This window comes from Phaseolus vulgaris, chromosome 1, assembly GCF_000499845.2.
Source record: "Phaseolus vulgaris cultivar G19833 chromosome 1, P. vulgaris v2.0, whole genome shotgun sequence".
NCBI lineage: Eukaryota > Viridiplantae > Streptophyta > Magnoliopsida > Fabales > Fabaceae > Phaseolus > Phaseolus vulgaris.
Window position 1 is genome coordinate 29,910,780 of NC_023759.2, and position 27,361 is coordinate 29,938,140.

The window sequence follows — 27,361 nt, forward strand, 5'->3', positions numbered from 1 at the left end:
TAAGAAAAGATTGAAAACTGTTTTTTAAATGGTTAAGCTGTTAAAACCAAAACAACCGATTGATTCGAGGAAACAACCGATTGTTTGTTTTGGGACCATAACAGAAAAACTGTTTTTATCTTTGACTGAGCTTTAAATGATTTAACTGCTTACGCTCCAGTCATTAAATGCTTTGACCAATCTTTTAATGCAATTTAAGAGTTTGTTAAGATTTGATAAGAAACTACATCTTTGAATAAATTCAGAAAAACATATTTGAGAATAAATCTTTGACAAGTTTTTGCTAAGAGTTTTTTAAGTTTATCAAAGAGCTAAGATTGCTAAAAGTTTGTGACTGATCAAAGTTTGTGGAATAGGATTCTGCTTGTATTGATTTCAGATTATCTTCTGTAACAAGTGTAATCCTTGTACTCTGTGAAACAAGTTTCGTTTCTGTGTTTGATGAGATTGGTTGTGTGTTCTTTAGGGGATCAAGATCAGCAATCTTAGTGTTGGTGTGTTCGCCAAGAAGAGTGTGTGTCTTGAGGTGTTCAAGTTCACTTTCTTGGTTGTGGTGTAAGTGATCAGGTTGTGATTGCTTAGTGGAATTCCTCAGGGTTTCTGAGAAGACTGGATGTAGCTCTGGGTTTGGAGTGAACCAGTATAAACATCTGTGTGCAATCTCTTTATCCCTAACTCTTTAAATCCAGTTTTTATTGTTGTTTGCTGGTATAAACAACCGATTGTTTCTGTGAAACAACCGATTGTTTTTCTGGTACTGCTGTTTTTTATTGTTGTTTTGGCAAACTGAATTTCTTATCAATTATTTCTTGTGATAATTTCATTCTTGTTTTAAAAGTTTGCGAAAACCCTCTTTAAACAATTCACCCCCCTCTAGTTTAAAGTCATCCATCCTAACAATAAATTCGGCAAGTTGAGAAAATTTTAAACAAAAAAAATTGTAGTGCAATTTTTGTTTTCTTCATCTATTCTAGTTCCATTCTTTAGGATTCAATTTGAGTGCTACCTTTCCTTGTGAAACTTAATTTTTTACTTGTCAATTTCTTGATTACTCCTTCAAGTCATGTCAATTACCTACTCCATTTGCAGTAGTCCTTATTTTTAAATTTGAGTTTTGTTGTTTTTTAAATTGTTTGACCTCTCTTGGTGGCAGTGGCCTAATTTTCTTTGGTGAGTTGTGGAGCTGAAAATTTTTTGTGCAAGCCACTTTACTAAAGAAGTAAAACTGAGTACCTTAGATTGAATATCCTAAAGAGGCAAAGCAAAGAGCAAAAACAACCTCACAAAATTTACACAAAACACAAAGCAAAAGGAGCTACAAGTTGTGGAATGCATAAAATAGGTCATTTAAATTATCAGTGCATAAAATTGTTGACCTAATTTTCATTGTATTTCTTTGAGTTGTGATTTGAAAAACTTTTATTACTTAGTGGATTAATTTCGTTTTTAGTTTGGTGAGTGTGTCTTCAAGGTTCAAAGTGCCAAGAAGCCTCACCTAGGAAACCGCCTAGTTTTCAAGCTTTCTAGTTAGCAATTTTCCCTTGTGTTTTTACTGCTTTGCATATTTTTTTCTTGCATAAAAAAATTGTTTTCGTCCTTGCTTGTGCTCTAAGTAAATTGCTTAGAAATATTTGTGAAAGTGTTGTGGGATAGTATTTGGCAAGGAAAGGTTTGGTACTTAAGAGATCCTAGTGATCCACCTCCCTTTCCTGGGAAATTCCCTATTTCACTCCACCTCTTTTTCTCTTTGGGAATTACTTTTAAACACAAAACTCTAACATGTCTAAGCACACTTCTAATCATAGTGAAAGTGATATGAGTTCTACAAAATCTCTTTTAGACAAATGGTTAAAGATCTCCAACCACTTTCACTAAGACAATTGCAACATGAGAATCAAGTTTTAGAAGAAGAAAAAAGAAAGGGATGCTCATCTTGCAATTCTAGAAGAAGAATTGAAATTTGTTAGAGAAAAAGATGAATACATACAGAAATTAAAAAATCACATGCATCTAGTTTTAGGTCTAGTGACTCCCATATTGAGGAAAATAGTCTTAGAATCAATTATTATTATCAACCTACACCTAAAAAACTAGAAGAGAAAGCCAACCAATAGAGATTAGAGTGGACTTACCTTATTTTTATGGAAAGGAAAATGTTGAAGTTTATCTAGATTGGGAAATGAAAGTAGAACAACTTTTTGTCTACCACAGAGTGAGCGAAGAAAGAAAGGTACCCCTAGAAAATTTAAGCTTTCAATCTAATGCAATGTATTGGTGGAAAATCCTAGAAAGAGATAGGTGTCTTCACAAGGACCATCCCCTAGAATATTGGAATGATCTTAGGGGAGCCTTGAGACAATGTCATACTCCCTCTTACTACAATAGGGAGTTGATGGACAAGCTCCAAAGACTCCAACAAAAGAGCATGAATGTAGAGGAATATAGGCAAAAAATGGAGCTTTACTGATGAAAGCCTCTATTAGGGAGGATACCTTTAGTATTATTCTTCATCTCTTCAAGTGATATGGCTCAACCAATCACTCTCCATACTTCTCATGCACCTTCAAGGAATCCATAGCTCAATTGGAGTCATCCTTGTTTCATTTCCTACACCAAGCTTCCGCCAACTCCTTCAAAAACTCCAAGAAAAAAAACCATGCGAATGAAGGCACTATCAAGGATGACAACAACAATAAATGCAAACTCAATGAATAAAATATTTCGGTCTCACCTATACACCTATAGGCAACTATAACATCCACCAACAATTGAGTAATTTGGTTACACTAAGGGCAACCTTTTGTCAGAAGGTTGTTAAGGGATTGATACTTAGAACCAAGTCTACATAATTGCCAACAAGTCACCATAAGTTTTGATAATAACCAATAATATCAATTTTTGGTATATCTAACGAGTTTGTCAAATGTGATTCACATGGAGATCATCTAGACAAACAATTATTGCAAGGTAAATAATGGAATCAAAAAATTTGAACTTAAAATGGTTAGTAAAGTTGAGTAGTTGAAAAAATTCTTAGAAAATGTTTTATTAGGAATGAAACTCCATCAGTGTTAATGCATTGTGATTGTTAGTCAACAATAACAAGAGCTAAAAATAAAATTTACAATAGAAAAAAAAAATAGAATATACAATTGAGACATAATTTTATGAAACAACTACTAAACAGTTGAATAATTTCCATTGATTATTTTATGTCATAACGAAATTTAGCAAATCTTATGGCAAAACCCCAAAAGAGAAATATGATTTTAGAAAGATTGAAAGGACTGAGACTCAAGTCAATTGCAAACAAATAAGTGTTGAAAATCTAACATTTGTGATTGGAGATCTATGAATAAGATTCACATGGCAAAAACTAGTCACTTGTCAGTTTTGCTAGTATTAAAATTTATTTAAATCAATTTTTTTCCATTCTTATGGTACGTGAAAGTATTAGATATTTAATCTTTGAAAAGATAACATTTATAGTTAAATTTTATGTAGTATGAGGTACTTTAATATTTTAGAGAGTTTTTAATGATTTTCACATCTCTTACGGGTGGTATTTGATTTGCAAAACACACTTAATGAAATCACCTATATAAGTGTTAAGTATAATCACTTCCATGAGATATTGAAAAGATCTTTGGAACACTCATGAATATCGGACATGCACATGGCTAGTAAGTGCACCACAATGATAACAACAAGAGTTGTAGGGATATATTGTGATTGATTAACTGCTAAAAATGATGAGTATTTTTGTTCGTATAATTTACTAAATCAACTATGTGTTAAGTTTTCTCAATATAGGACATATACATATAGTTTATTACACCAATTTTGATACATTACATTTTATCCTAAACTTAAGATTTTCACATTTTTTGATATGTGGGAGATTGTTATAAGTATGTGATATGTTACAAAAGGTAAAAGATGGAACTTATATATTCAAAGACTAGCACATTTAAAATATTAAGATATGAGATTGGATCTTCTTTAGAATTTGTAGAATTTGCAGGCAGTTTTCAGTTCAACTTTTGTTAATTCCCTCCTTGCTTGGAAGAAATTATTTACAAGATTTGCATCCTTCATTCTTTAAGTTTTCTCATCAATTGTCCGAAGTGTTCCTTGAACGATGAAGATTGTGCCACCTTAAGTGACAGTGTGATTAATTTGATTTTGTTTCCAACCATATCAATTACAAATTAATATTACAATTTTAAAATATCATGTTGGTGCGGTTATCATGTTTGTTCACAGTTTCATGTCTAATAAAACTATTAATATTTTGGTGTATTTGTCTACAAATTTATAATATCTATCCACTTATTTCACTTATTCGTGTTTTTATATAAGTAAATATTTTGGATTATCTAAGACATCATTGCTAAATAAATTAGGTATAACTTTTCATCCATAATCACAATAAAAATCGACATGATGCATACAAATAAGTTTGCTTTCAAGATTATTGAAATTTCATTATAATCAATTTTTTATAAATTTAAAGGGTACGTTGATAAAAATTAATTATTGATCAATCGTGGTGGTGGAGAGACTTAGCTAAGGTTTGTGGGGAGGAGAAGAAGAGGGTTGGTTCCAAAATGCTACTGTCTGGAAAGTTGGTGTTGGGGATAAAGCTAGATTTTGGGAAGAAGCGTGGACCTACAACAATAATCTCAAATCTTTGTATCCTAGATTATATTCTTTGTCTATGGATCAAGGTATGACGATAGGCGAGGTAGGCTCTTGGGTGGATTCTGGATGGCAATGGCGGCTAAACTGGAGGAGGGCTAGGTTTAAGTGGGAATCAGAGCTGGAGGAAGATATGCTCTCAATCTTGAATAGGGGTGTTATGAATAGGAAAATTAATTATCATCTTGTATGGGAAGGGGATTCTAAAGGTGTCTTTTCTGTGAAATATGCTTATGTTCTCTTGGATTGTCATTCCAATAGTCCAGCGGATGGCGTCTTTGTCTTTTATGGCAGGCAAAAGCTCTACCTAAAGCTCTAATCACTGCATGGAGAATCTTACTAAACAAATTACCAATTTCTGATAACCTACTAAGGAGAGGAGTGGTCGTGAACTCTTCTCTTTGTGTTTTTTTGCAAACAGTATATCAATGTCAATATTTTATAAATAGGTCACTACGAGGAGTAGCTGTTGGGAAAAACGGGTAATTTTTCCACTAAAGCAGAACACTAACAGAGCTACCCGACAAATAATATTGAATAAACAAAGCGGAATAATAAAAGAGATAAAGAAGAAAAAACACACCCGAAAATTGTTAACGGAGTTCGGCCAATTTAGCCTAATCTCCGAGCACAGCTGAAACAACCCGCTTTTATTATTATAGGAGAAGATATTACAAATTGGGATATTTTACAGTGAAGGAGGAGAGGTTAATTTATAACCCTCAAACCTCTTTCCCAAACAATGAACCCACCGATGTGGGACTCGGGATTAAGCCAAAATCAACAAATCTCCACCTTGGCTTAATTTCAAGTCTCACCTAATACAAATCTTCTCAAAACATAACAAAAAAATTTTTTGCAGTGCTTCAAATTTGCGCCTCCGAACGCCAACTTCAAATGTGCAAGATATTAACCAAGTCTAAACAATGTTCAAACTTGGCCCTTGTAACCACCTTGGTGAGCATATCTGCAGAATTCTCCGTAGTGTGAATCTTTTGGAGAACAATCTCCTCTTCTTTGAGAATCTCACGCACAAAGTGATAGCGAACATCAATGTGCTTCGTCCGTGCATGAAAGACTTGATTCTTTGCTAAATGAATAGCACTCTGACTGTCAGAATATAACTCAAGTTGTTTCTGACCAACTCCCAAGTCTTTAAGCAACCCATGAAGCCAAATTGCTTCCTTCACAGTCTCTGTAATCGCCATATACTCTGCCTCTGTCGTAGACAAAGCCACCGTAGACTGCAAGGTAGACTTCCAACTAACTGGCGCTTTTGCTAAAGTGAACAAATAGCCAGTTGTAGACCGTCGCTTATCCAAATCACCTGCATAATCAGAATCACAATATCCAACTATGCATTGACCAAGTGATTCATCTTGCTCAAATGCCAATCCAACATCTAAGGTATTTTGGAGGTACCGTAGAATCCATCTCACAGCTTGCCAATGACCCTTGCCCAGATCATGCATGTACCTGCTAACAACACTTACAGCCTGTGAAATATCTGGTCTCGTACACACCATTGCATACATCAAGCTTCCAACTGCATTTGCATATGGGACTTCTCCATGTATTCTCGTTCTTCATCAGTGGTCGGAGATAAACGGCTACTCAATTTCAAATGAGGAGCAAGCGGGGTACTTATAGGTTTTGTATCTTCATGTATACCAAAACGTTGTAGTACCTTCTGCAAATACTGCTTCTGTGACAACCAAAGTTTTCCCCTCTCTCTGTCCCTGTTTATCTCCATGCCGAGAATCTTTTTGACTTCCCTCAAATCCTTCATCTCGAACTCTTTACTCAACTGAGCTTTTAACCTGTCAATCTCAACTTGGCTCTTTGCAGCAATCAACATATCATCAACATATAAGAGTAAGTAAATGTATGAGCCATCTTGAATTTTGCGCAAATACACACAGTGATCATATTTGCTTCTCTTGTACTTCTGATCCTTCATGAACTTATCAAATCGTTTGTACCACTATCTCGGAGATTGTTTCAGTCCGTACAACGATTTGCTATGTTTACAAACCCAATCTTCTTTACCAGCAACCTTGTATCCTTCTGGTTGAGTCATATAGATTTCCTCCTTCAAATCACCATGTAGGAACGCGGTCTTTACATCAAGTTGAGTTAGCTCCAAATTCAACTGTGCTACCAAGGCCAACAAAATTCGAATGGAGGAATGTTTAACAACTGGAGAAAATACCTCATTATAATCAATTCCCTCCCTCTGAGCAAAGCCTTTAGCAACCAACCTTGCCTTGTAGCGAACATCTTCTTTATTAGGAAATCCTTCTTTCTTTGTAAATACCCATTTGCACCCAATTGCCTTCTTACCTTTTGGTAATTGTGCCAGCTTCCACGTCTTGTTCTTCTTCAAAGACTGCATCTCCTCTTCCATAGCACCTGCCCAATTACCACTCTTTGAACTCAGAATGGCTTTTGGGTAAGTGGATGGAATGTCATCAAAAACTGGAAGTGCATAGGCAACCATGTCCATGAAACGAGCAGGCTTCTGAATATCTCGTCTTTGTCTTCTAACTGCAATTGGCGTTGATTGTTGTTGAGATTCTTGGGTAGGAACCTCTTCCTCATCTGACTCTTTTTCTGCCATAGGAGAGTCACTTGTGGTATTTCGTGTTAGGATCACCACTGTTTGCTCAAACTCCACCTGCTTCCGGACACACTCCACCTGTTGCAGAGTACTATCAGCTCCTTATGGATTTACCTTCTTTAACATGGTAGATTCATCAAAGGTAACATCCCTACTGATAATCGTCTTCTTTGCCTCTAGACACCACAAACGGTATCCCTTCACTCCAAGACTAAAGCCCATGAAAAGAGCCTTCTTTGCCCGTGGATCCAACTTTGATTCAATCACATGATAATATGCAATAGAACCAAAAACATGCAAAGAATCATAATCAGTTGCAGGTTTTCCCGACCATACCTCTAACGGGGTTTTGCCATCTATAGCAGATGATGGCAAACGATTGACGAGATGTTGAGCGTATGTCACAGCCTCAGCCCAAAACTCTCTGCCTAACTCAACATTAGACAGCATACAACGAACTTTCTCCACAAGTGTCTTGTTCATATGCTCTGACACCCCATTTTGTTGTGGTGTTTTTCTAACAGTGAAGTGTCGAACTATGCCACAATCTTGGCATACCTTCAGGAACGGGTCACTCTTGTATTCTCCTCCATTGTCTGTTCGGAGAACCTTAATCTTCCTTCCGGTCTGGTTTTCAACTTGAGTTTTCCACTTAAGGAAAATTTCAAGCACATCATTTTTGTTCTTCATAGTAAACACCCAAACTCTCTTGGAAAAATCATCCACAAAAGTGACAAAATAATGCCTACCTCCAATTGACGAAATCTTGGTAGGTCCCCACACATCTGAATGCACATAATCCAGAATACCCTTGGTATTGTGAATTGCAGTGCCAAACTTCACTCTTCGTTGTTTTCCAAGAACACAATGCTCACAAAATTCAAGTTTGCAAGCCTTCATACCTTGCAACAATCCCTGCTTGGTAAGAATTTGCAAGGATTTCTCTCCAGCGTGTCCCAACCTCATATGCCACAACTTCGTTGCCTCGTCATCATTTTTAGTGCTAGAAGTTGATGTCGCTACTATCCCCACCATTGTACTACCTTGATAGTAATACAGATTGTTCTTCCTCACGCCTTTCAACATCACCAGTGCTCCTGAAGTTTCTTTAAGAATTCCATCTCGCATTGTCACAACTAGGCCTTTAGATTCTAAAGCCCCCAATGAGATGAGATTCTTCTTCAACTTTGGCACGTACCGTACATCTCGCAAAATTCTGGTGGATGCATCATGATTCCGCAACTTGATTGAACCTATCCCAGCTGTCTTACATGGATTATCATTACCCATTTAAACAACCCCGCCATCAAGTTCTTGAAATTCAAATAACCATTCCCGAATGGGACACATATGATAGGTACAACCTGAATCTAATATCCACTCATCTGGATACGATGATACTGAAAGCGATACAATTAAAGAGATATCTGATTTCACATCACTTTTGCATTCTGCAACATTTGCATCTTGCGGAGCCTTCCCTTTCTTTTGCAGTTTTGGATAGTTTTTCTTCCAGTGTCCTTTCTCATGACAGAAAGCACACTCATCTTTGGCAACGGCTCGACCTTTAGACTTGGACCTCCCTCTTCTCCCCTTTGTCTGGCTTTGTTGACGACCTCTTGCCACCAATGCTTCTTTTGATGTCGTTGATTTGGTTTTCATCTTATCCTGCTTTCTCAATTCATGACTATATAAAGCAGAACAAACAACATCTAACGACACATTCTCCTTCCCATGAAGGAGTGTAGTCACCAAATGTTCAAATTCATCAGGAAGAGATGATAACAACATCAAAGCCAAATCCTCATCCTCAAACTTCACATCTAAATTCAACAGGTCTGCTACTAATTGATTAAACATAGTGATGTGTGCATTCATAGTAGTACCTTGTTGGTAGTCAAATCAGAACAACCTTTTCTTCATCAGGAGCTTGTTCTGACCATTCTTCTTCAGAAACTTGTCCTCCAATGCCTTCCACAGTTTGTGTGCAGAAGTTTCATTTTTTACAGCATACTTCTGCTCTCTGGACAGGCAAAATCGAATAGTTTCGCATGCCAACCGATTGATGATGCTCCAGTCTTTCTCCTCTACCTCTTTTGGTTTCTCTCCTTCAATAGCAATATCAAGACCCTGCAGAAAAAGAGAGTCCAATACCTCTCCTTGCCACATGCCAAAATGTCCAGTGCCATCAAATATTTCCACCGCCAATTTCAAAGTGGACACCGGGAACCTCGACCATGATGACGAGGAGCCCGACACTCTGGATACATCCTTCGCTTTTTCTTCTTGATTTGTCATTACAAACTCAAAATATAGTATTCAATATTACAAATAATTTCAAACAACCCAAGGGCGAACCTTCGGCTCTTGATACCACTTGTTGGGAAAAACGGATAATTTCCCCACTAAAACAGAACACTAACAAAGCTACCCGACAAATAATATTGAATAAACAAAGCGAAATAATAAAAGAGATAAAGAGGAAAAAAAACACGCCCAAAAATTGTTAACGGAGTTCGGCCAATTTAGCCTAATCTCCGAGCAGAGCTGAAACAACCCGCTTTTATTATTATAGGAAAAAATATTACAAATTGTGATATTTTACAGTAAAAAAGGAAAGGTTAATTTATAACCCTCAAATCTCCTTCCCAAACAATGAACCTACCGATGTGGGACTCGAGATTAAGTCAAAATCAATCGTAGCTACTATAAGTACTACATAATATGATCATTTCTTATGTGTTACTGCATAAATGAAAATTAGTCATTTTTTTTTTCAATCGGATAGGCAGGTGAATAATGTAAATTGACTCATTAAATTTAAAAACATAAATAAATAGTAGTTTTTTTAACATTAGAATATTTAAATGGTTAATTAATATATTTTTAGGTTGCATTTTCTCAATATATATATGAGTCAGCTCACTTTTAAACAACTTTAGAACTATTTGAGTAGCAGATTGGGTAAGTTGGATTAACTTTAGATCAAAATTGACAATGTTTAAAAAAAATTGAATTTAACCTGTGGAACACTAGAGAGTGGGATTGTCTTCCTAGTTCAGTTATATCTTCAACTCAACACCTTTTAAGTGCTGATATATTAACACTAAATAATATCTACTTCACAAACTAATAAAATAATATTTAATTTACTTTTTAATTTGAAATATTATTATATTATTATAATGTGGTGTCAAACATATGTTTTTACTAAGAAATTTTTTCCACATCTTTAAATTGGTCTTCAACATCAAATTGTTCCAAGTCTGTCCATTTCAAATTTATTGATTTTCTCCACTTAAAATAGGTTTAGTCAAAACCTGATGAGTTCATAACCACACATAGGTCTTTCCGGATTCATCTCTAATTAGATTGTTATATGAAAGGTCAATTGGAAAAATTATTCTTGTATTATATAAATTTGAACTTGCATCTAATTTATGAGTAAAATGATAAAAATATCCATGGGAAATAGTGAAGATGATGTTAAATGAAAGAGGGTGCGAATAAAAAGTATTTTTGAAATACATTTTTTAATTTGGATTTTGAAAATACCTCTATGAATTCTAAAAATAAATTTCATAATCTATTTTTAAATTTTGTATTCTAATTTTTTTTTTCAAAATGTATTTTTTGCATTTTGAATTTACTTTTCTGAGATTTTGATATGTAAATTGTATCTTTTGAATTCTAAATTTTTAAATCCAAAATAAACAGTTTAGGGTTTATTTCAAAAAATAATAATAATAATATGATGTAGGTTCAAATTGGTATATTACAAGGAAAATTTGTCGTGATATCACAATTCACTGAATAAATTTATAGGGGCCGCCAATTAAATATGGATTTCTCTCTAACTTCATTTTGTGTTATTTCTTCACTATTTCAAACACACACACAAAGCAACCAACAAAAGCAAAATCCAAAAGACAAACAAGCAGTGAGGCTATGCGCTTCAGATTGAATTGAAAGAATCATAGCACTGCTGTAAAAACAGTTCGTTCACACACGGCTCAAGAAACTAATATTTCAATATACATCCTAGCTTTTTTAAATGTAAATACTTACATATAAGTATTTTTTTAATGAACATATTAATTTGGTGGCGTGGAGGGTTTGGACAATTTTCTTTCTCAACCCTCAACCACTCAACATTATCCAGGCAAATTCTTCATCCACCTATTAGTTTCTTCTAACACCCCATATTTTCAAAATACCAAAATTGTCAATTCTAAATTTTACAATTTAAAATGTAAATTTTGTATTTTAAGTTTTACCATTCTAAATACAAAATTTACATTCTAAATTATACAAATTTGTATTTTAAATTTTACAATTAAAAATATATATTATAAAATTTATATTCTGAATTATACAAATTTGTATTTCGGATTTTACAATCTAAAATATAAATTATAATTTGTATTCAGAATTGTAAAATACAAAATACATAATATTTTGAATTATTGTATTCTTAATTGTAGAATCTGAAATATATTATGTTTTGAATTCTAGAATTCAAAATACATTAAAGCTATTAATTCTTATACAGTTTTTTTTTGCTTAGACGATGAAGATGAAGCACTGCTACGACTGAACATGAGAGGTATTGTGGCATTGGAGGTGAGGGGCTACTGCAGCAATGACACTGGAGGTAGAGAGTTGCTGCAACGGTGAAAGTTTGAGGTGAGAGTTGTTACAACTGAGAGGGGAAGAGGGGTGCTCAATGAAAAAGATGGTAATTTGTCATATTGTTTCTTCAGGTACAAGAAGAAGGCATGGATGTGCAGGAAGAATTTTCCAATTATCCAATCTCAAACTGACTTTTTTACCGTATTTAAACCGAGCCCGTACACCTTAGGGTTGATTATCACCCTTAATTTGGTCTGTAAGAGAGAAACAAAATAACATAATCATACATGTATCAAGATTCATGAAGAACTAACATACTTTTTTATCACTCGTTTTAATACACTCTACTGTTAATGAAAAGTTCATTGAGAACTACAAAAACAGAAAAGCTTGTGATAGAAGAATTGAGATATACAAAATTATAATTTCAGTAGATTTTAACTAATAATAGAAAGAATGTTCAAATAAGAGCTTTAGAAAATGTTGGTAAAGCATTACACCTCTTTGCCACGGCTCTAGCAGTGTCAAGCACCGTGCCAAGCAAGAATATGCTTTAGCGGTAATGTTGCAGATAGAAGAACCACCTCACTAACGTCGACAATCTCTGATAACAGCATCGCATGGGGATTCTATGTGGCTCTTCATCCAGCTATGCTAAACATTTTTCATATCTATCACTATCATCTCATTTGCTCAGTACTTGAAACTGTTCCCTAACTGATGTTGCTTGATGGGAAATAATTTCAGAAGTCTGTCAACTTAATTCTGTGTTGGAAAGATGCAAGAAACTTCTTTTAGGACGGCTTGGACACACCCTTTGAAACAAAACCCATATCTTTTTTGTCTGTAACCAATTCATCTATCCTAGCCAAAGGAAACAAATTCAGGTTTGGTGCGTCGACCACATCCCTTGACCATAGGTTCACCAAGCGAGATACCTTGTCTGAACTACATAGCTTCGGTGGCAATGTCATGAAATCAGGCCACCTTCAACCATTTTTTATTTGACCCTGCTTATAGTGCAGAAGGAGCACCACATACTTGTTTTTAAGTCATACTAATATAGAAACTAGATAGCTGCTGATTATGACTGCCATTCTTGACAAGAAACATACAATTGTAGAGAACGAGTCTATAGTATTTTCCTCCTATGCCGACAATTACAAAGAGAATAAAATAAAGCAAAGGTAAATATTAGCAAACCACTTTCCAAACAGAGCAAAATTTTGACTGACAGAAAAATCGCTCCACATTTCAAATTCTAAAATTCTCCCAAATCTGACCATCAATTAGTTAGCTCCATAATGGCAGCAACAATATCGCCATTGGCAGTTTTGAGGGCCTTAACAGCTCTTGATCTTACCACACCAGCTTGAGTCATCACCAACTCTATATCCTTGGGATCTACATCAGACTCGTCCACATCTTCATCATCTTGAGCAGTAGCAGAGGTTTCAGGCTTCAATCCGACATTGCTCACATTAGGAGTCTTGAATTGTTCTGCTGCCTGAGTCTGTAGCTGTGAACTCAAGTCCTCAATCTTTGCTTCCCCGAATATAATGTATGTGTCAGAAGTTGGACTCTTGAAAACATCCGGTTTTGAGATAACAAAAAGGATCTAAACAAATAAAACAGAAAAAAAAATTCAATTTTGACCAATTCAAAATAGATGAAAAAATGAAAAGTTAGAATCGGTAAATAAATGTCAAAGTGCTAACGTTCTTGCTCTTCTTGACAGTCACACGACTGACACCTGTAATAGGCTTCATTCCAAGTTTGAGCATTGCCTTGCGACTCTTCTTTTCACTTCTGGTCTGCTTGGATCTACCAGATGTATCACCCTCTAGACCTGTAATCGAATCCATATTGCTATCAGACTATGAATTACATTGTATCCATCAATGCAACTTCAATTCATGTAATAAAAAATAGAGTACATCATTAACTTAGTTGTACAGAACAAAGGCTCTTCACAATCTACATGATTTTTCATTTTTATTTAACATCATATTAAACTGGCCTGTAAATTTCACACGACTTATACACTGGCATGACTAGTTAAAACACTCGTTACGTAAAAATATTGAACAACTTTGAAACCATGATGATTAAATCCTTGTTAAACAAGGCCCCGTAAAAAAGAAGGAAATTGAAAAATATTGACCAAAAATTTCAAGAATAAATTTCTTATTTTAAGATCACTTCTGAGAGTATAAAAGCAACCAAAATAAATCTTATCGACCTTGTACATTCTACGTGCTGTATACTAATTCAAACGAAGAATGCAAGCAAACATTTGCTAAATTCAAGAATGAAAGTGGGTCTATCATCCACACCACTCCAGTTAATCTCAATTGCCAACTTACCTTCAGCATTGTCATCATCCTCATCGTCTTCATCATCATCTTCCTCATCCTCATCCTCAACTACAGGCTCGTCATCCTACACATATATTATTCAAATGTTCAGGATATTAAAAAACAAAGCAAATAGTAGGCCATTAAATATGTCGGGTAAAACAGTTATTTGGTGGCTACATTTAACGAATTCTCGGTCATCATTAGGAAATACTAAAGGTTTAACAATAAATCAGCAGAAGTTAATGAAAGTCTAATTTTCAAACAAAGCCAAAGTGTCCATTCATTTTAAAAGATCGAGCTGTTCTCCTATCTTTGGTATAAAGATCATAAACTTGTTTTCAGACAAATAGCTGTAACATTTAAAACCCCAAAAACCTTAAACCAAATTGAATGCTAGCATGTCCACATTCCCTAAAACTAATCGAAAATCTAATGAACACTAAAATACGAGTAAGTCATTGAATTCCAAAACAAACAATGTCCTCTAAAACCTCAATGTTCTCATCAGACAGAAATCCTTAACAGTAACACGGTCCTTTAGATTCTAATTGCCACAAAATATTAAATTATCTTAAAGAACTGCACTCTGCCCAATATGTTAACCTACACTTATATGACTTAAAAAATAAATTAAGAGTAAAAGCAAAGATGTAATACTGAAGGTGTTGATCATTACATGGATCTTTTCCTGTTCGAGGTGAGCCGCAAGAAGATCCTCTTGAGTCTGAGCTGTCATAGCGATCTTTTTAGGTGTTTGACGCTTTAGTGTAACAGACTGGTTCTTCTATGCATACAACACGGACATATCAAACACCCGAAAACCCTAGAACTATTGTTTTATAGTACTAACTCGGGTTGACCCAATTAAACCCGTTGCATCCCTTTCTTTGGGTGCGGTTCGTACGGAAGAACGACTCTCACTTATCTTAACACAGGCCACGACAAATTAAAAACCTGGTTCAACAGGCGCTATTCAAGGTAATTTTTAAATTTACATGTAATGTGTTCAAAAGAAATATACAAATTATTTTAAATATTTTTTGTTATTAGCTAAAACTATCAAAAATAAAATTTTAGACTTTATGTTATTTAATAATATAAAAAAATTTAAGAATAATTTATCAATAATAAAAAGGTATGTTATTAACACTCATTTAATTAATTTGATATAATAAAAAAGTTGTTCGACTTTTAAGCAATAATAATAGAAGTTCAACTTTTAAGTGTGGGTATAGGAAAGTCAATAAATAATCTGTCAATTCTTTCAATAATTTTTTAATGTCTACAAAGATTATTCATTGACTTGTTATAATGGAAAACCTTCAAGTTCACCGAGAGATAAAAGAACAGATAAGAGATTATAAATAAACAATATTTTCGTAGTATATGATGAATATTGCTATTATTATATTAACGTAAAACGATATCACTTAGAGTATATGATGAAATGAAGGAAACACAAGAAAGAAGCATTGACCATTGACAGCCTTTATCATAACTTCTTTTCACCTGATATATAAAAGAAATAGTAAGCTTTGTTTTATAAAGGCTGATCCCTCATTACTAGAGTATGTTGATATACTACTAGACTTTTCATCTAGAGGGTTACCTTTTGTGTGGTAAGCATTGATTAAACATTTTATTGTAAATTGAGATAAGACGTTTTGTACGAAAAGGATTTGTTATACAGCGAAGGACAGTGGATTTTTCTTTTTATTTTATAAGTGATTGTTGTTGCGTAACCTCGTTTTCCCATTGTTAATCGTCAGTTATTTATCTGGTGAAGAGCTTCTAGGAGAATATTTAGAAACAAATATGAGGGTCTTTGAAGACTCGATTTCAGTATTTGGTATTCAAGTGCATCCTTCATAACTCATCAGGAATCCAAAGCATTAATTTCTCCCCTGAAATCCAAATCATTAATTTCTACTGTGATGCAACTGATATAATCATTATGAACATGTGCGGCGCTCTGCATATGACAGTCCCCAACCACCCACACAAGCAGGGATCCAAGTAGAAGGAAACAGTCCGAATTCATTACATTGCAAAAAGAAACCTACCCAAATATCATCATCCATCCATTTCAGGGGGAAAAAGAGGATTGATTACAAAATGACGTCATGATCAACCTACAGCCTGCTTGCTAGTAAAGCTAAACTAAGCTTTCGGAGGTGTGACTTCACCAACCGCCAGAATTTCCAGACCCCCATCCGTTCCCAGCTGCTGCTTTCTTGGGGGCAGCTCCCCAACCGGAGCTTCCTTGATCACCATCACTTGGACCACCAGTCTCTTGTCCCCAGACACCATTGTCATTGTTATTAGCTCCACCACTTCCACCTCCCCAACCACCACTTCCACCACCATTTCCACCACCATTTCCACCACCATTTCCACCACCACTTCCACCACTACTTCCACCTCCCCAACCACCACTTCCACCACCATTTCCACCACCACTTCCACCACCCCAACCACCAGGAAAAGCTTCCCTTCCAGGAGAATTTTGAACTTTGGCCCCCGGAAAACTGCTTAAACCATCATCTGAATCCTTTGTATTATTAGAACCCCACCTGCTGCCCCCGTAACCAGAGTCCTGCCTTTCATTGTTGTTGTGTCCTCTGTTGTTATAAGAACCTCGACCCCGACCACGTCCTCGTCCACCACCGTATGGACGAGGCACCCCACTAGGATGTTCGTCCTGATTCCCATTGTTTCTATACTCACCACGTCCTATAGAACAAAAAATAAATAAGGACATAAATTTAGGTTAAAAAAATTGTCAGGTCTTACTGGAAAAATTACAAGTGAAAACTTGTTGAATAACATGTGAAACTATACTCAATTAACCCAGCAAAGCTGCAAGATCATACAGATTAGATAACTAAACATAAATAATTTAATTAGTTCAACATCCAACTAGAATATATGAAAACTTAAAAAACTACAGATAAAATAAAAAAAAATTAAATCAATATACCTGTCCTGGAACCAGGAGTAGAAGATCGATCCCTATCATAAGAATGACCTCTCCTACCACCCTCACTGTTTGAACCACCACCCCAGCCACCGCCAACAGATGGCCCAGACGAGCCACCAGCTGCAGGGCTACGCATTGGTACCATAGCAGCAACTGATCTAATTGAGGGGGCTGAATCGTGCTGGGGATCATCAATATGTCTTTGAAAATATGCCACAAGCCGATCGATGTCCTCAAACATCTTTTTCCTGAACCTGAATCCTTTTGGGTAAAGCCCAATGTACTCGTGGTGTGGATTCGTACTTCTTATATAAGTTAATATAAATGTGCCAGGATGCTCGTGGGCGATGCCAAAACTATAGACAATGCGCATAGGATACTCAGCTTTCTCGATCCTCAAAAGTTCATCAACTTCTGATTTTGTACCCTTTCGAAATTTGCGATAATTTAGCATTGTCTTTAAGTGAGCCACCAACGGATCTACATAACGGTCCATAACCTAAGCAACAACCAGCGGGAAAATGTTAGCCATATAATCATAAGCAGTGCATCCAGAAAATTTTGGGAACTTTACCTCATCTAAGTCCTCAAAAGTGTCGTCACCAATTTTTAGTGTCTTCCCAATTCGGAGTAAGCTCGTAATGTCCTTGTGCTCCTTCCCACCTTCGACTATATCCTTATGGGCATATACTCCGTCACTAATTTTAAGAGTTAAAGTAAGATATGAAGGTCCTCGTGAACTAGGACGGATAATACTTTCTCCAGGATCTTTGTCAGACAAGAACTGCATAGAGACAAAAGCATAGCTAAGCTAGCAACAAATTTAACATTAAATTTTTTATAAAGAAAAAAATATAAAGATTTTGTTTTCTTTTAATTACTACTTGCAAGGAAATGGTGTTTCATTAAAGATAAAAACCTACCAAATTCTAAGTTCATCACACTGAACCCACACAAATTTTAACAAGAAACCAATGGATTTATTTCATTCTATGATTTCTAAAAATCAACAGTCAAACAAGCAAAATTCATTTATTCTTCAAAACAAGAAGCAGCCAGTGAGCAATAGAATGAAATAAGGAAATATTACTGTGAAGTCATCAAGGAAGACAGCCAGTTGATATTGCAATTGGGCATAGAATGTCAAAGGTCCAGGGCAGCATATGTAAGCATCTATCTCAATTACATAAATCAGTTAGAAGTCATCATACCCAACCAATTTGACCATACAAACCAACGCCAACTCAACCAATTGAATGTGAGGCAATCAGGAAAAAAAATTGCCACCAAGGACTGACATCTAACTTCCACCTTCCAAGACATGACAGGATGTGCATACACAACAAAAACAATTTCACAACTCTGAAAGATCCTAATATGATTCTAAAAAATAAGGTCAATAAAATACAAAATTTAACAGAAATACTCAGTAACAAACCTCCATTGCTTCATCTGCAGTTATGTTCTGGAAGCGTGGATGAACAATCATCCTTGGCTTAAAATGCTTCTTTGCAAGTTCCTTTTCTTTCCGAGCTTTGTCTTGATCGCTCTGAAAGCAACTCCGGTCTTCATGGTAATAGGGGTCAATATCACGATTATTCTGTAATCGATTACTTCTCATTTCACTGTCCTTACAAACAAGGAAGACTTGATATCTATTCTTTTGAATTGACTTGATTTTACAAGTGAGCATGTCACCTTCATGTACCCTATCAGATAATTCAATTACATCTCTCCAGTCATCTGTGTAGTCTTCCTTCATGAGGATTCCAGTCATTCCAGATTCGAGCCCACATATTGCTTTCTGAGCCTGTACTCTTCGAACTGTGACTTGGACAATTTTACCTTCAGCAAGGGTCTCTTCAGTCTCACCTGAAATCATATAGAATTCCTCATCCTGACTTGGTTCTTCATATTGATTTCGCCAGTCCTGAAAACCTTGAATTAATTCTCTTTTTATGTCATAGAAAGTTTGTATTTTGTTCTGACGTTTTTTCCCAGAAGCATATTCCTCAACATCAAGGTTTTTCAAATAACTAGGTCGGTCTCTCACATGCTCTATGGCCATCTCCAGTGCATCATCATCATCATTTGCATCACCTGTTCCATCTTCTTCATACACATCTTTGGCCAACTCTTGTGCAAGAATATAAGATTCAGGATGAATTCTTGTATCATCCAGCAAATCAATAAATTGGCTGCTGCTAGCAGCCAACCCACTTCGCCGGACACGCAAGAAACCAACCGCATTGACAAACACCTTTTTACCAAGTTTATGTTCTGTGAGAAAGTCCTTCCGTGTAAAAATGGCACCAGCTCTTACCAAAGATCTCTGTAAGGATGCGGCCTTCCTTGGACCAAGCCCAGAAATAAATTGTAATGGAGCAAATAACCACTCATGACTTATTGCTAAATTAATGTCTAAGCCAACCTGATTGGTCACATCTACCATAACCTGCTCAACAATTGCAAATTTATCATCTTGGTTGAGAAAACTCTCTAAAGGGCTCAATTTCCATGACATGATTTCCTTTCTAGGTCCGCATAAGGTTGCAACCATTGCCAATGGGTTCTGGAGATAACGGCCAAGAGCAACAGCCCGCCTCACTATTCCTATTTAAGTAAGAAAAACATAATCTTATGCCTATCAATGCTAGAAAAATAGTATGAAATATGGGATTCCTTAAATAAAGAACAAAGCAAACAATCAAATCAATATGTACCTTGCTGTGAAGGAAGTTGTTCTGAGGAAATTCTAGAATTTTCATAAAGACGGGGAAGAGATTCATCTCCATAGACAATGCTGAGCCCATCCATTTCATGCCCCACATCTCTAGGGTTTTCCTCAACCATCTTAAAAATAACCTGATAAAAGTAGAGCAAACCAATGGTAACACCCACCATATAACACGAGCTTTCCCAATACGTGGAGAAGAATACATGAATCAAACAACCTATAGGACCAATCATATCAAATAACTTAGAACAATATGAACTAATGACACGGTTACTCGGGCTATTTATTACAGCTTAAATATAACTATCATGTATAATCAACTTACCCAGGAGGTGCAGGTATCCAATTTAATTGAGCAATGTGTTTAATAATTAACTTTTACTAACAAAAAAGTTCATTCCACAAGGTACATGTTTTATAGGGCCACAGGATGAGCAGGAGAATAATCAAACTGTGTATTTAAGAAAAAAATATATATTATAAACAATTGAAATCACAAAGTGCGTAATTTGTCAGAGGGGGCAGTATGGCAATTAAAATAGGATTGAGAACTGGATCATTCCCATTTGCATGTATGGTTAGCCGATTACAATTAAATGGTACAGGAATTCAAACAACGCAGGGATTGGTATCAATTACACAAACCATTTCATCAACACACACAGACACAGAAACCAAGATGCTAACCTCATATATATCTTCCTTCAAACGGGTGCAAGACAAGTTAACTGCTCCTAAAACAACAACATGTGGTTGGTGATCCGTCATAAACTTCAACACTCGTTCCTGGTCATTCTTTTTCCGTTGTTGGTCATTAACATTTTGTGACCTAAAAGTAAGGGACCCGGTGTAAAGCACATCTAACACTTCTCCTGATGAATCTAACATGACAAAAGTTGTTAGTGGCTTTCCAGGGCCCCAACAGCATGCCATTACCCTTGGAGCAGCCTCATCATCTGATCCCAGATCATTTTCCTTCTGTTGATAAGGTCCCACAGAAACCTTATTCCATAATGCCTTCCCATACTCCATGAGTAACCAATTCTTTGCTTTACTTGCCAATACACCTCTTGCCTCTTTTTCCATTGATGGTAAAAGGAATCGAAAAATGGCATCATGCAGTATCAACTTCCTCTGTTCGTTCCACAGTTGAGCAGATCTGCTAACACTGTCACTAATATAATACTCGTTGAATTGGTCTATCAACTTATTAAGATACTCCTCAGGCAACTTAATAGTAACTTGAATGAGTTTCTCCTCTTCGGCCTTCTGAATGAGGAGCCATTGCACATCTTCAAACTTAGACAATGGCTTCTCCCGCAGCCACTTCACCCCAGCAAACTGATGGAAAGAATCTATTGCTGTATTTCCATCAGCAGTAGGACAAGTTGACACAACTGCATGATCAAGAAAGTGGCTACGAACATGTTTCCTAATGCTTGGCTCACAACTTATCTCAACAGCTGCCTAGAACAAAATAACCAAAAAGATCAAACAGTGGCTCCCTTATAATAATTAAGAATAAAGTTGCAGATCCATACCATGTGCCTGGCACATTTAAGTACTTCTTCAGGAGTATCATACATAGCACATGTGAAGTTAGAAGCCATCTCCTCAGGTGTTTCCTTTGGATCTTCCAACTCTTGCTACAGGGCATGGAGAACAAAATATTTAGTATAAGGTCAAAAAAACAGCAGTTCCAAATCAAAGCATACTTACCAGGTTAACTACAGTTAGACATAATCCAAGTTGCTCAGGACTACACCCGAACCTGCTCGCAACCTCCCATAGACCTGCCTTACTGAAAGTGCTATACATTGACTTCCTTTTCGGCCTCTTGTATTGCCCTTCATCAACACCAGCTTCACCTGGTGGGAAATGCAAGTTGAACTTGGAGTCAACATCATCAACCTCCCTCTCAGACTCTGCTTCCTTCAGTGATCTCATGACTGATTCAAACAATTGACGATTTAAGTTTAGTCTCGTTTCATCATACACGCGACGGGACTCTTCTTCAAAACGTTTACTATAGTATGACTCAAGGGCACTCTTCCGCTTCTGAAGCAGCAACCACTTCTTGTCCAAGTCCTGTAGAGCCCAAAGAACCTACACAGTGCACAATGAATCCATTAGCAGAATTTTAACAAAATTACCATACTGCATAATAGTAACAAAAGACTACCAAAATCAAAGTTCACAGACCTTGTGCCATTTCAGAGTAGGTGTCTTGTCATTCTCGTCACCAGCTTCAGGTTGCTCCAGGTCTTTTAATAGGCTTAAGCATTCCTCCTTCCGATACATTGCGATAAAAGGGATCTAAAGACAGAAAATTTCACCTTACGAAAATGAAGATATCATTAAACTAACAATACATGCAAAAAACTATGGATCGTATATTACTGACATCTAACTTTTGCACATGATGCAGTTCCAAAAATCTGATAATATCATCCTTGTTGATCGGTAGGCCGTCCTTTTCATTATTTTGGGAGTTTGAGATCTTCTTGGAAATCCAAGGGACTGCTCCATTTCCAAGTTGATTAACTATCCATTGACTCTCTTCATCTATACTACTTCCATCCAATGGCGGGGCACCAGTACTTTCATCTGATATCTAAAAAATAAAAAATAAAATAAGAAACAGTTCATCATACAAAAAGTACTTTTCAATAATCAGGAAATTTTTATCTATGTCCATAGAGATCTCAGATGACCTGCATTCTCTCCGGAATATCAAGCTCCCTAATTTGATCATCCTGCTCTGTCATATATTTCTCAGACAGAACAATAGGCTCAAATTCATCTTCAAGTCTAGTCTCTCTGTATTCACTCATTTCAAGATTTTTCTGGCGATTCAGAATCAACTCATCTGGATCACCAAATAATTCTTGAGCTTCTTGTAGAGCTGAGGAAGAGACTCCAGGAGCCTGCCTGGTTTTCTTCTTCTTCAGTTTCCTCTGCCTGTATAGAATGCCATAACAGATCCTTAGATCAGATAATTGATTCTTAATTTAAAAAAACTATAAAAAAAATTAAAATACCTCATAGGAGCTCCATTCTCATCAACTTCTTCTTCATCCACAATGAAGTCGGCCATTTCATCATCTTCTCCAATGTCAGCATCCTCTTCTTCTTCTCCTTGTTCCTCCTCTTCAGCAATGTCTTCAAGTGGAGCTCCTGTAATTCATGGAATGCATAGTAAGCAAGTGCTTGGTTACTGGAGTAGGAATTACCTTTGGCATACACAACGTAATTCCACAATAGGTGTTAAGAGTTTATTATACCAGCTACAACGCCAAAAACATAAATTGAGAAACCAGAATGCATCAGGACATATACATTTCACATCTTTTACTTAGAATTTACAATTTACTATTTTGTCGTCATTAACATCTGAGGAAATTTTCAAATAACTTCAATACTATTTTGGTAATTTAGTTTCAAAAAACATTTTACACATTCAAAGTAAACTCTTTCTATCAAAATTGATCTTCAAAGTTAAAATGTCCGTGAAAAGTAATCTTCAACAACAATAAAGTACTGTCAGTGAAAAACCAAAAGCATAAACAACCATAACCAGAGCATACCTTCATCATCCCCAAATAAACTGCGTTTAAGCTTCTCCTCAGCAGTTCGCCCAACTTTACCACTTCCAACAAACTCCTCCTCATCAGACAGCCCAGAGGGCTCCTCCTCAGTGTCCCTCCGGCCTTTTTTCAGCCGCTTGAACTTTTTGCTCTCCTTAGGAATTATAAAAAAAAATATTGTTTAGAAAATTTGTACATAAAATATAGTAATCATCCAGTAAATTCGAACATTAATAAAAAAAAATTAAATATATATGTACAAAAAATTCAAAACCTTCCGCCGATGAATATTTATATTATTGTCCTCCAGCAACTCATAATCATCTTCATCAAGGACATACTCTTCCCTAAAATAGTGACATTAATTCGTTAAATACCTATCATGAAATAAAAGTACCAGCATCATTGATGTTTTAAATTTTAAACAAGAAATACAGACAAAAGCAGGCAATCAATTTTTTTCAATCCTATGCCTATCTCCCACCAAAAGGGGTACAGAAAGAACTAAGCTGTAGAAGGGGGAAAAAGACAGAAACCAGCCCATGTGCATGGAACTTCTAAAAAAGGAAGATTTACATCGTTCTAAAAACATGTAAAAAGTTTTGTAAGAGGAAAACCTATCAGTTTCCGATGCAAGAGTGATTATCAAATATATCCGATTTAATAAAATATATTTATCTATTATCAGACATTCTGTTTTCTTCTGTAAACATACAAATTCATCAACTTCAATCACAAGCAGAGGTAAAAAAACATGAGGATGGAAAACGGACTTTTTCTTCCTCTTTTTCTTCTTTTGTCGCTCATCGTCACTGTCTGCTCTCTCTTCTTCATCTTGCTCCTCTTCGTCCTCAATGTCATCCACAATAAATCCATCATTTTCATATGCATCTTCCCCTTCTGAAGTGAGGAGGTAAAGAAATCATATCAGAAAAATAACATGACATTGCATAAAGCCCGTCAAAGGATAATCCTATGCGCATAATTTGCTCCAGAAAATAAGACACCATCGGATAGATAAAATTCATATAACAAGCAAAAAACAAAATGAAGAACATCAAAAACAAAACAAGAACAAATCTAAACTCTCAACTGACAATTAAATGACACCACAAAAGGGACTAAACCATAAAATTCTAAAACCATTTGAACAAACAAGCAAACAAAACTCTAAAATGAGCATCACTATGGGAACCACTAAACAACACTCAAAACTCTCTCTGCCACACCTTTGCCCATTCAAACATTGTCCCAAGCCAAGACAAAACTTCGAAGAATGTGAGGGAAGGCCACGGGTAAATGATCCAACAGAAGTAGAAGATAAAGATTAATGATTCACTAGGCTAAACAGAATTCCATGCTCTCTCAAACATCGGAATACGAAAAAAAGCTATCAAAATTCACTCCCTCGTTTCCCACGTATTCCCAAACCGATTTTTTAACATGCACGAGAATATATACATCTCAAGTTTTATGTTCCAGCCTGATAACCAATCTAATCCTCACAGAAAAGTATCATGAAAAGATCACCAAGGTCGAAACTTTAAAGCTGTCTCCAGACATACAATATCAACCTGAGTACCTAAACAAAAGTATCTTTCTGAATTTACCACACGTAACAGCTCTCACTTCCACAGAACAGCACAACAAAAGCAAACCCTAATTTGAAACTCGAATTTTCTAACAAACCCAAAAGCGCCACCACCACTGAAAAAAATTGCCCGCAAATAAAAAACTGAAAAAAAAAGCAAAACAAAAAAATAGCATTCACACAACGCATAGTTCAGAGATATCGACCAAATCAAAGTCTATACCCTCTTCTTCGTCTTCATCTTCGTTATCCACATCGCGACCCTCTTCCAATTCTTCCCCATCAATGGGTTCCCTCTCTTCCTCGTCGAGCTCGACGTCGTCTGCGCGCATTGAACAACCAAAGGAACCGAAAATGTGAGAAACTTCGAAGGGAAAATGAAAATGCATAGAGGAATTAGGGAGTTTCTAGGGTTCACCTTCTTCGTCTGAGATTACGCCTTTGGCCATGATTGAAGAGTTACAAAACGCAAAGAATTAACAAAAACGATAGAGAAAACAAAACGAAACGAACGCAACTGCTGTGAAATGCGAATCAGAAGAATCGAATGGAGAGAGTTGAGTTTGGAAGTGAAGAATGAAAGAGGAGGGTGTTCTGCATTATATTTATAATAATAATATTTATTTATATTAGAGGTTTTGTTAATAGAATAAAAATTAAAAGTTCATTTTCTAAAATAAAAACATTGGGGATATAATATTTTATAGAAAGCAAATACAATATTTTACTCTTTATTATTATGTGTTTTCGGACGTTGAAGGTAGGAGAGGAAAAACAAAACAGTATAAAGTTTTTTTGAGATGTACGTAAAATGAAGTTGACAAGTTTAAGGATGTAAACAAAAAAAATGTTTCCTGCTTTTCTTTTCATTTATTTATTTGCAAAACTGAAATAATTAAGACAACATTATTATGAAAAATAATTAATTTTATATTCGATATGATTAATTATCTTTTATTTACAGTAATAATTACTTATAAAAGTTGTACGTGAGTACCAAACAAGCCATATCATTTAAATTTGTTGGGATATTATTCTCGTAAAAGAAAACAAATGGAAGGAGGCAAAACTCTTTAAATAGAATATGACTCCAAAAAAATAAGATAAGTAGTATTCTATACATATAGTTTATGTTCTTACCCACTTGTTAGAATATTGGTGACATATGAAATATCACTCATCTCAAGTTTTATTACAGTTGAAATGATAAATACATAGTGTACTCTTTCCTCACTCAGTTGTTTTATCCCTAAGGAGCGTTTTCGGTCGAAAAGGTTTTAAAAAGACACTTTAAAAGCATGTGTTTTTATTTTGTACCTACTACATGTTATTGTTTCAAATGTAGGATCACTTGATTAAAGGAGCTGCTTGACAACTAGCAACCCTTACCTACCGTCAACTATACGGTTAAGGCAGTCACTTAACAACTAGCGACCCTTATCGACCAACTACTCGACTAAGGCTTAACAACTAGCGACCCTTATCGACCGACTACTCGACTAAGGCTTAACAACTAGCGACACTTACTGATTATATGCGTAAAAGCATACACCACTCAAAAATTACCTTTAAAGTGGCTATCTGAACGACTACACAATAAGACTGATATGAGCATATCATTTGTTTGTTCAAACTTGTTTTTAAAGACTAACACTTAATTTTGCAGAAATAACTTATCTCAAAGGTGTCAAAGTATGAAGCCGGAATATGAAGCTTGAACGACGCCATGACAAACATTTAATGTCTCTGCCTCGGGACACCCAACAGTCACATCTCAGCTCTTCTAAGGTAAACACTCCTCAAGCTTAAGGAGCAAGTGTACTGGTCACTACCGGACAAGCCATGTTACTCGATCTTGGTGATCGACCAACCGAATTAATATACATTAAATGTGCTCAATAAATGACAGTAATGACCATTATGGAAACTCCTTATGAATCATAATAATGTCACATCGAATCCTTGTGACATCCTCGAGAAATCAACTAACATTGAATTTAGTGGAAGATATTGATTTATTAAAGATATTCATCAAATATATCAATATTCCAATATACCAATACACCAATATGCATCCCTATAAATTAAGGATCATGTTATAAATCAGTTAATACTAATATTTGATAGATTCATCCCATCACAACAAAGGGTTC

At 35.7% G+C, this 27,361-nt stretch overlaps 2 protein-coding genes across 2 annotated transcripts; both read right to left on the bottom strand.

Moving 5' to 3' along the window:
* Positions 1-13,014: 13,014 nt before the first annotated feature.
* Positions 13,015-15,336, bottom strand: LOC137813884 (nascent polypeptide-associated complex subunit alpha-like protein 1). The gene is made up of 4 exons (XM_068616350.1): positions 14,990-15,336; positions 14,320-14,395; positions 13,672-13,802; positions 13,015-13,571 (listed from the first exon to the last, which is right to left on the bottom strand). The coding sequence occupies exons 1-4, from the start codon at positions 15,047-15,049 to the stop codon at positions 13,239-13,241; spliced, it is 600 nt and encodes a 199-aa protein (XP_068472451.1). The 5' UTR covers positions 15,050-15,336; the 3' UTR covers positions 13,015-13,238.
* Positions 15,337-16,209: 873 nt separating this feature from the next.
* LOC137813883 (transcription elongation factor SPT6 homolog) lies at positions 16,210-25,818 on the bottom strand. The gene is made up of 17 exons (XM_068616349.1): positions 25,627-25,818; positions 25,432-25,530; positions 24,391-24,517; positions 23,892-23,964; positions 23,618-23,771; positions 23,072-23,207; positions 22,745-22,991; positions 22,435-22,644; positions 22,233-22,346; positions 21,750-22,136; positions 21,572-21,676; positions 20,718-21,497; positions 20,017-20,158; positions 18,732-19,906; positions 17,868-18,077; positions 17,294-17,792; positions 16,210-17,046 (listed from the first exon to the last, which is right to left on the bottom strand). The coding sequence occupies exons 1-17, from the start codon at positions 25,655-25,657 to the stop codon at positions 16,496-16,498; spliced, it is 5,040 nt and encodes a 1,679-aa protein (XP_068472450.1). The 5' UTR covers positions 25,658-25,818; the 3' UTR covers positions 16,210-16,495.
* Between the last annotated feature and the right edge of the window lie 1,543 nt (positions 25,819-27,361).

Coding starts and splice junctions, on each gene's coding strand:
- LOC137813884 (XM_068616350.1), bottom strand. CDS start 15,049: ATGACAGCTCAGACTCAAGAGGATCTTCTTGCGGCTCACCTCGAACAG. Junction 14,396..14,989: donor TCGAACAGGAAAAGATCCAT/GTAATGATCAAC, acceptor ATATATGTGTAG/GATGACGAGCCTGTAGTTGA. Junction 13,803..14,319: donor GGATGATGACAATGCTGAAG/GTAAGTTGGCAA, acceptor ATTCGATTACAG/GTCTAGAGGGTGATACATCT.
- LOC137813883 (XM_068616349.1), bottom strand. CDS start 25,657: ATGGCCAAAGGCGTAATCTCAGACGAAGAAG. Junction 20,159..20,717: donor TGAAGGAAGATATATATGAG/GTTAGCATCTTG, acceptor TACTTTTATCAG/GTTATTTTTAAGATGGTTGA. Junction 17,047..17,293: donor TACTCCTGGTTCCAGGACAG/GTATATTGATTT, acceptor TTTGTTCTATAG/GACGTGGTGAGTATAGAAAC.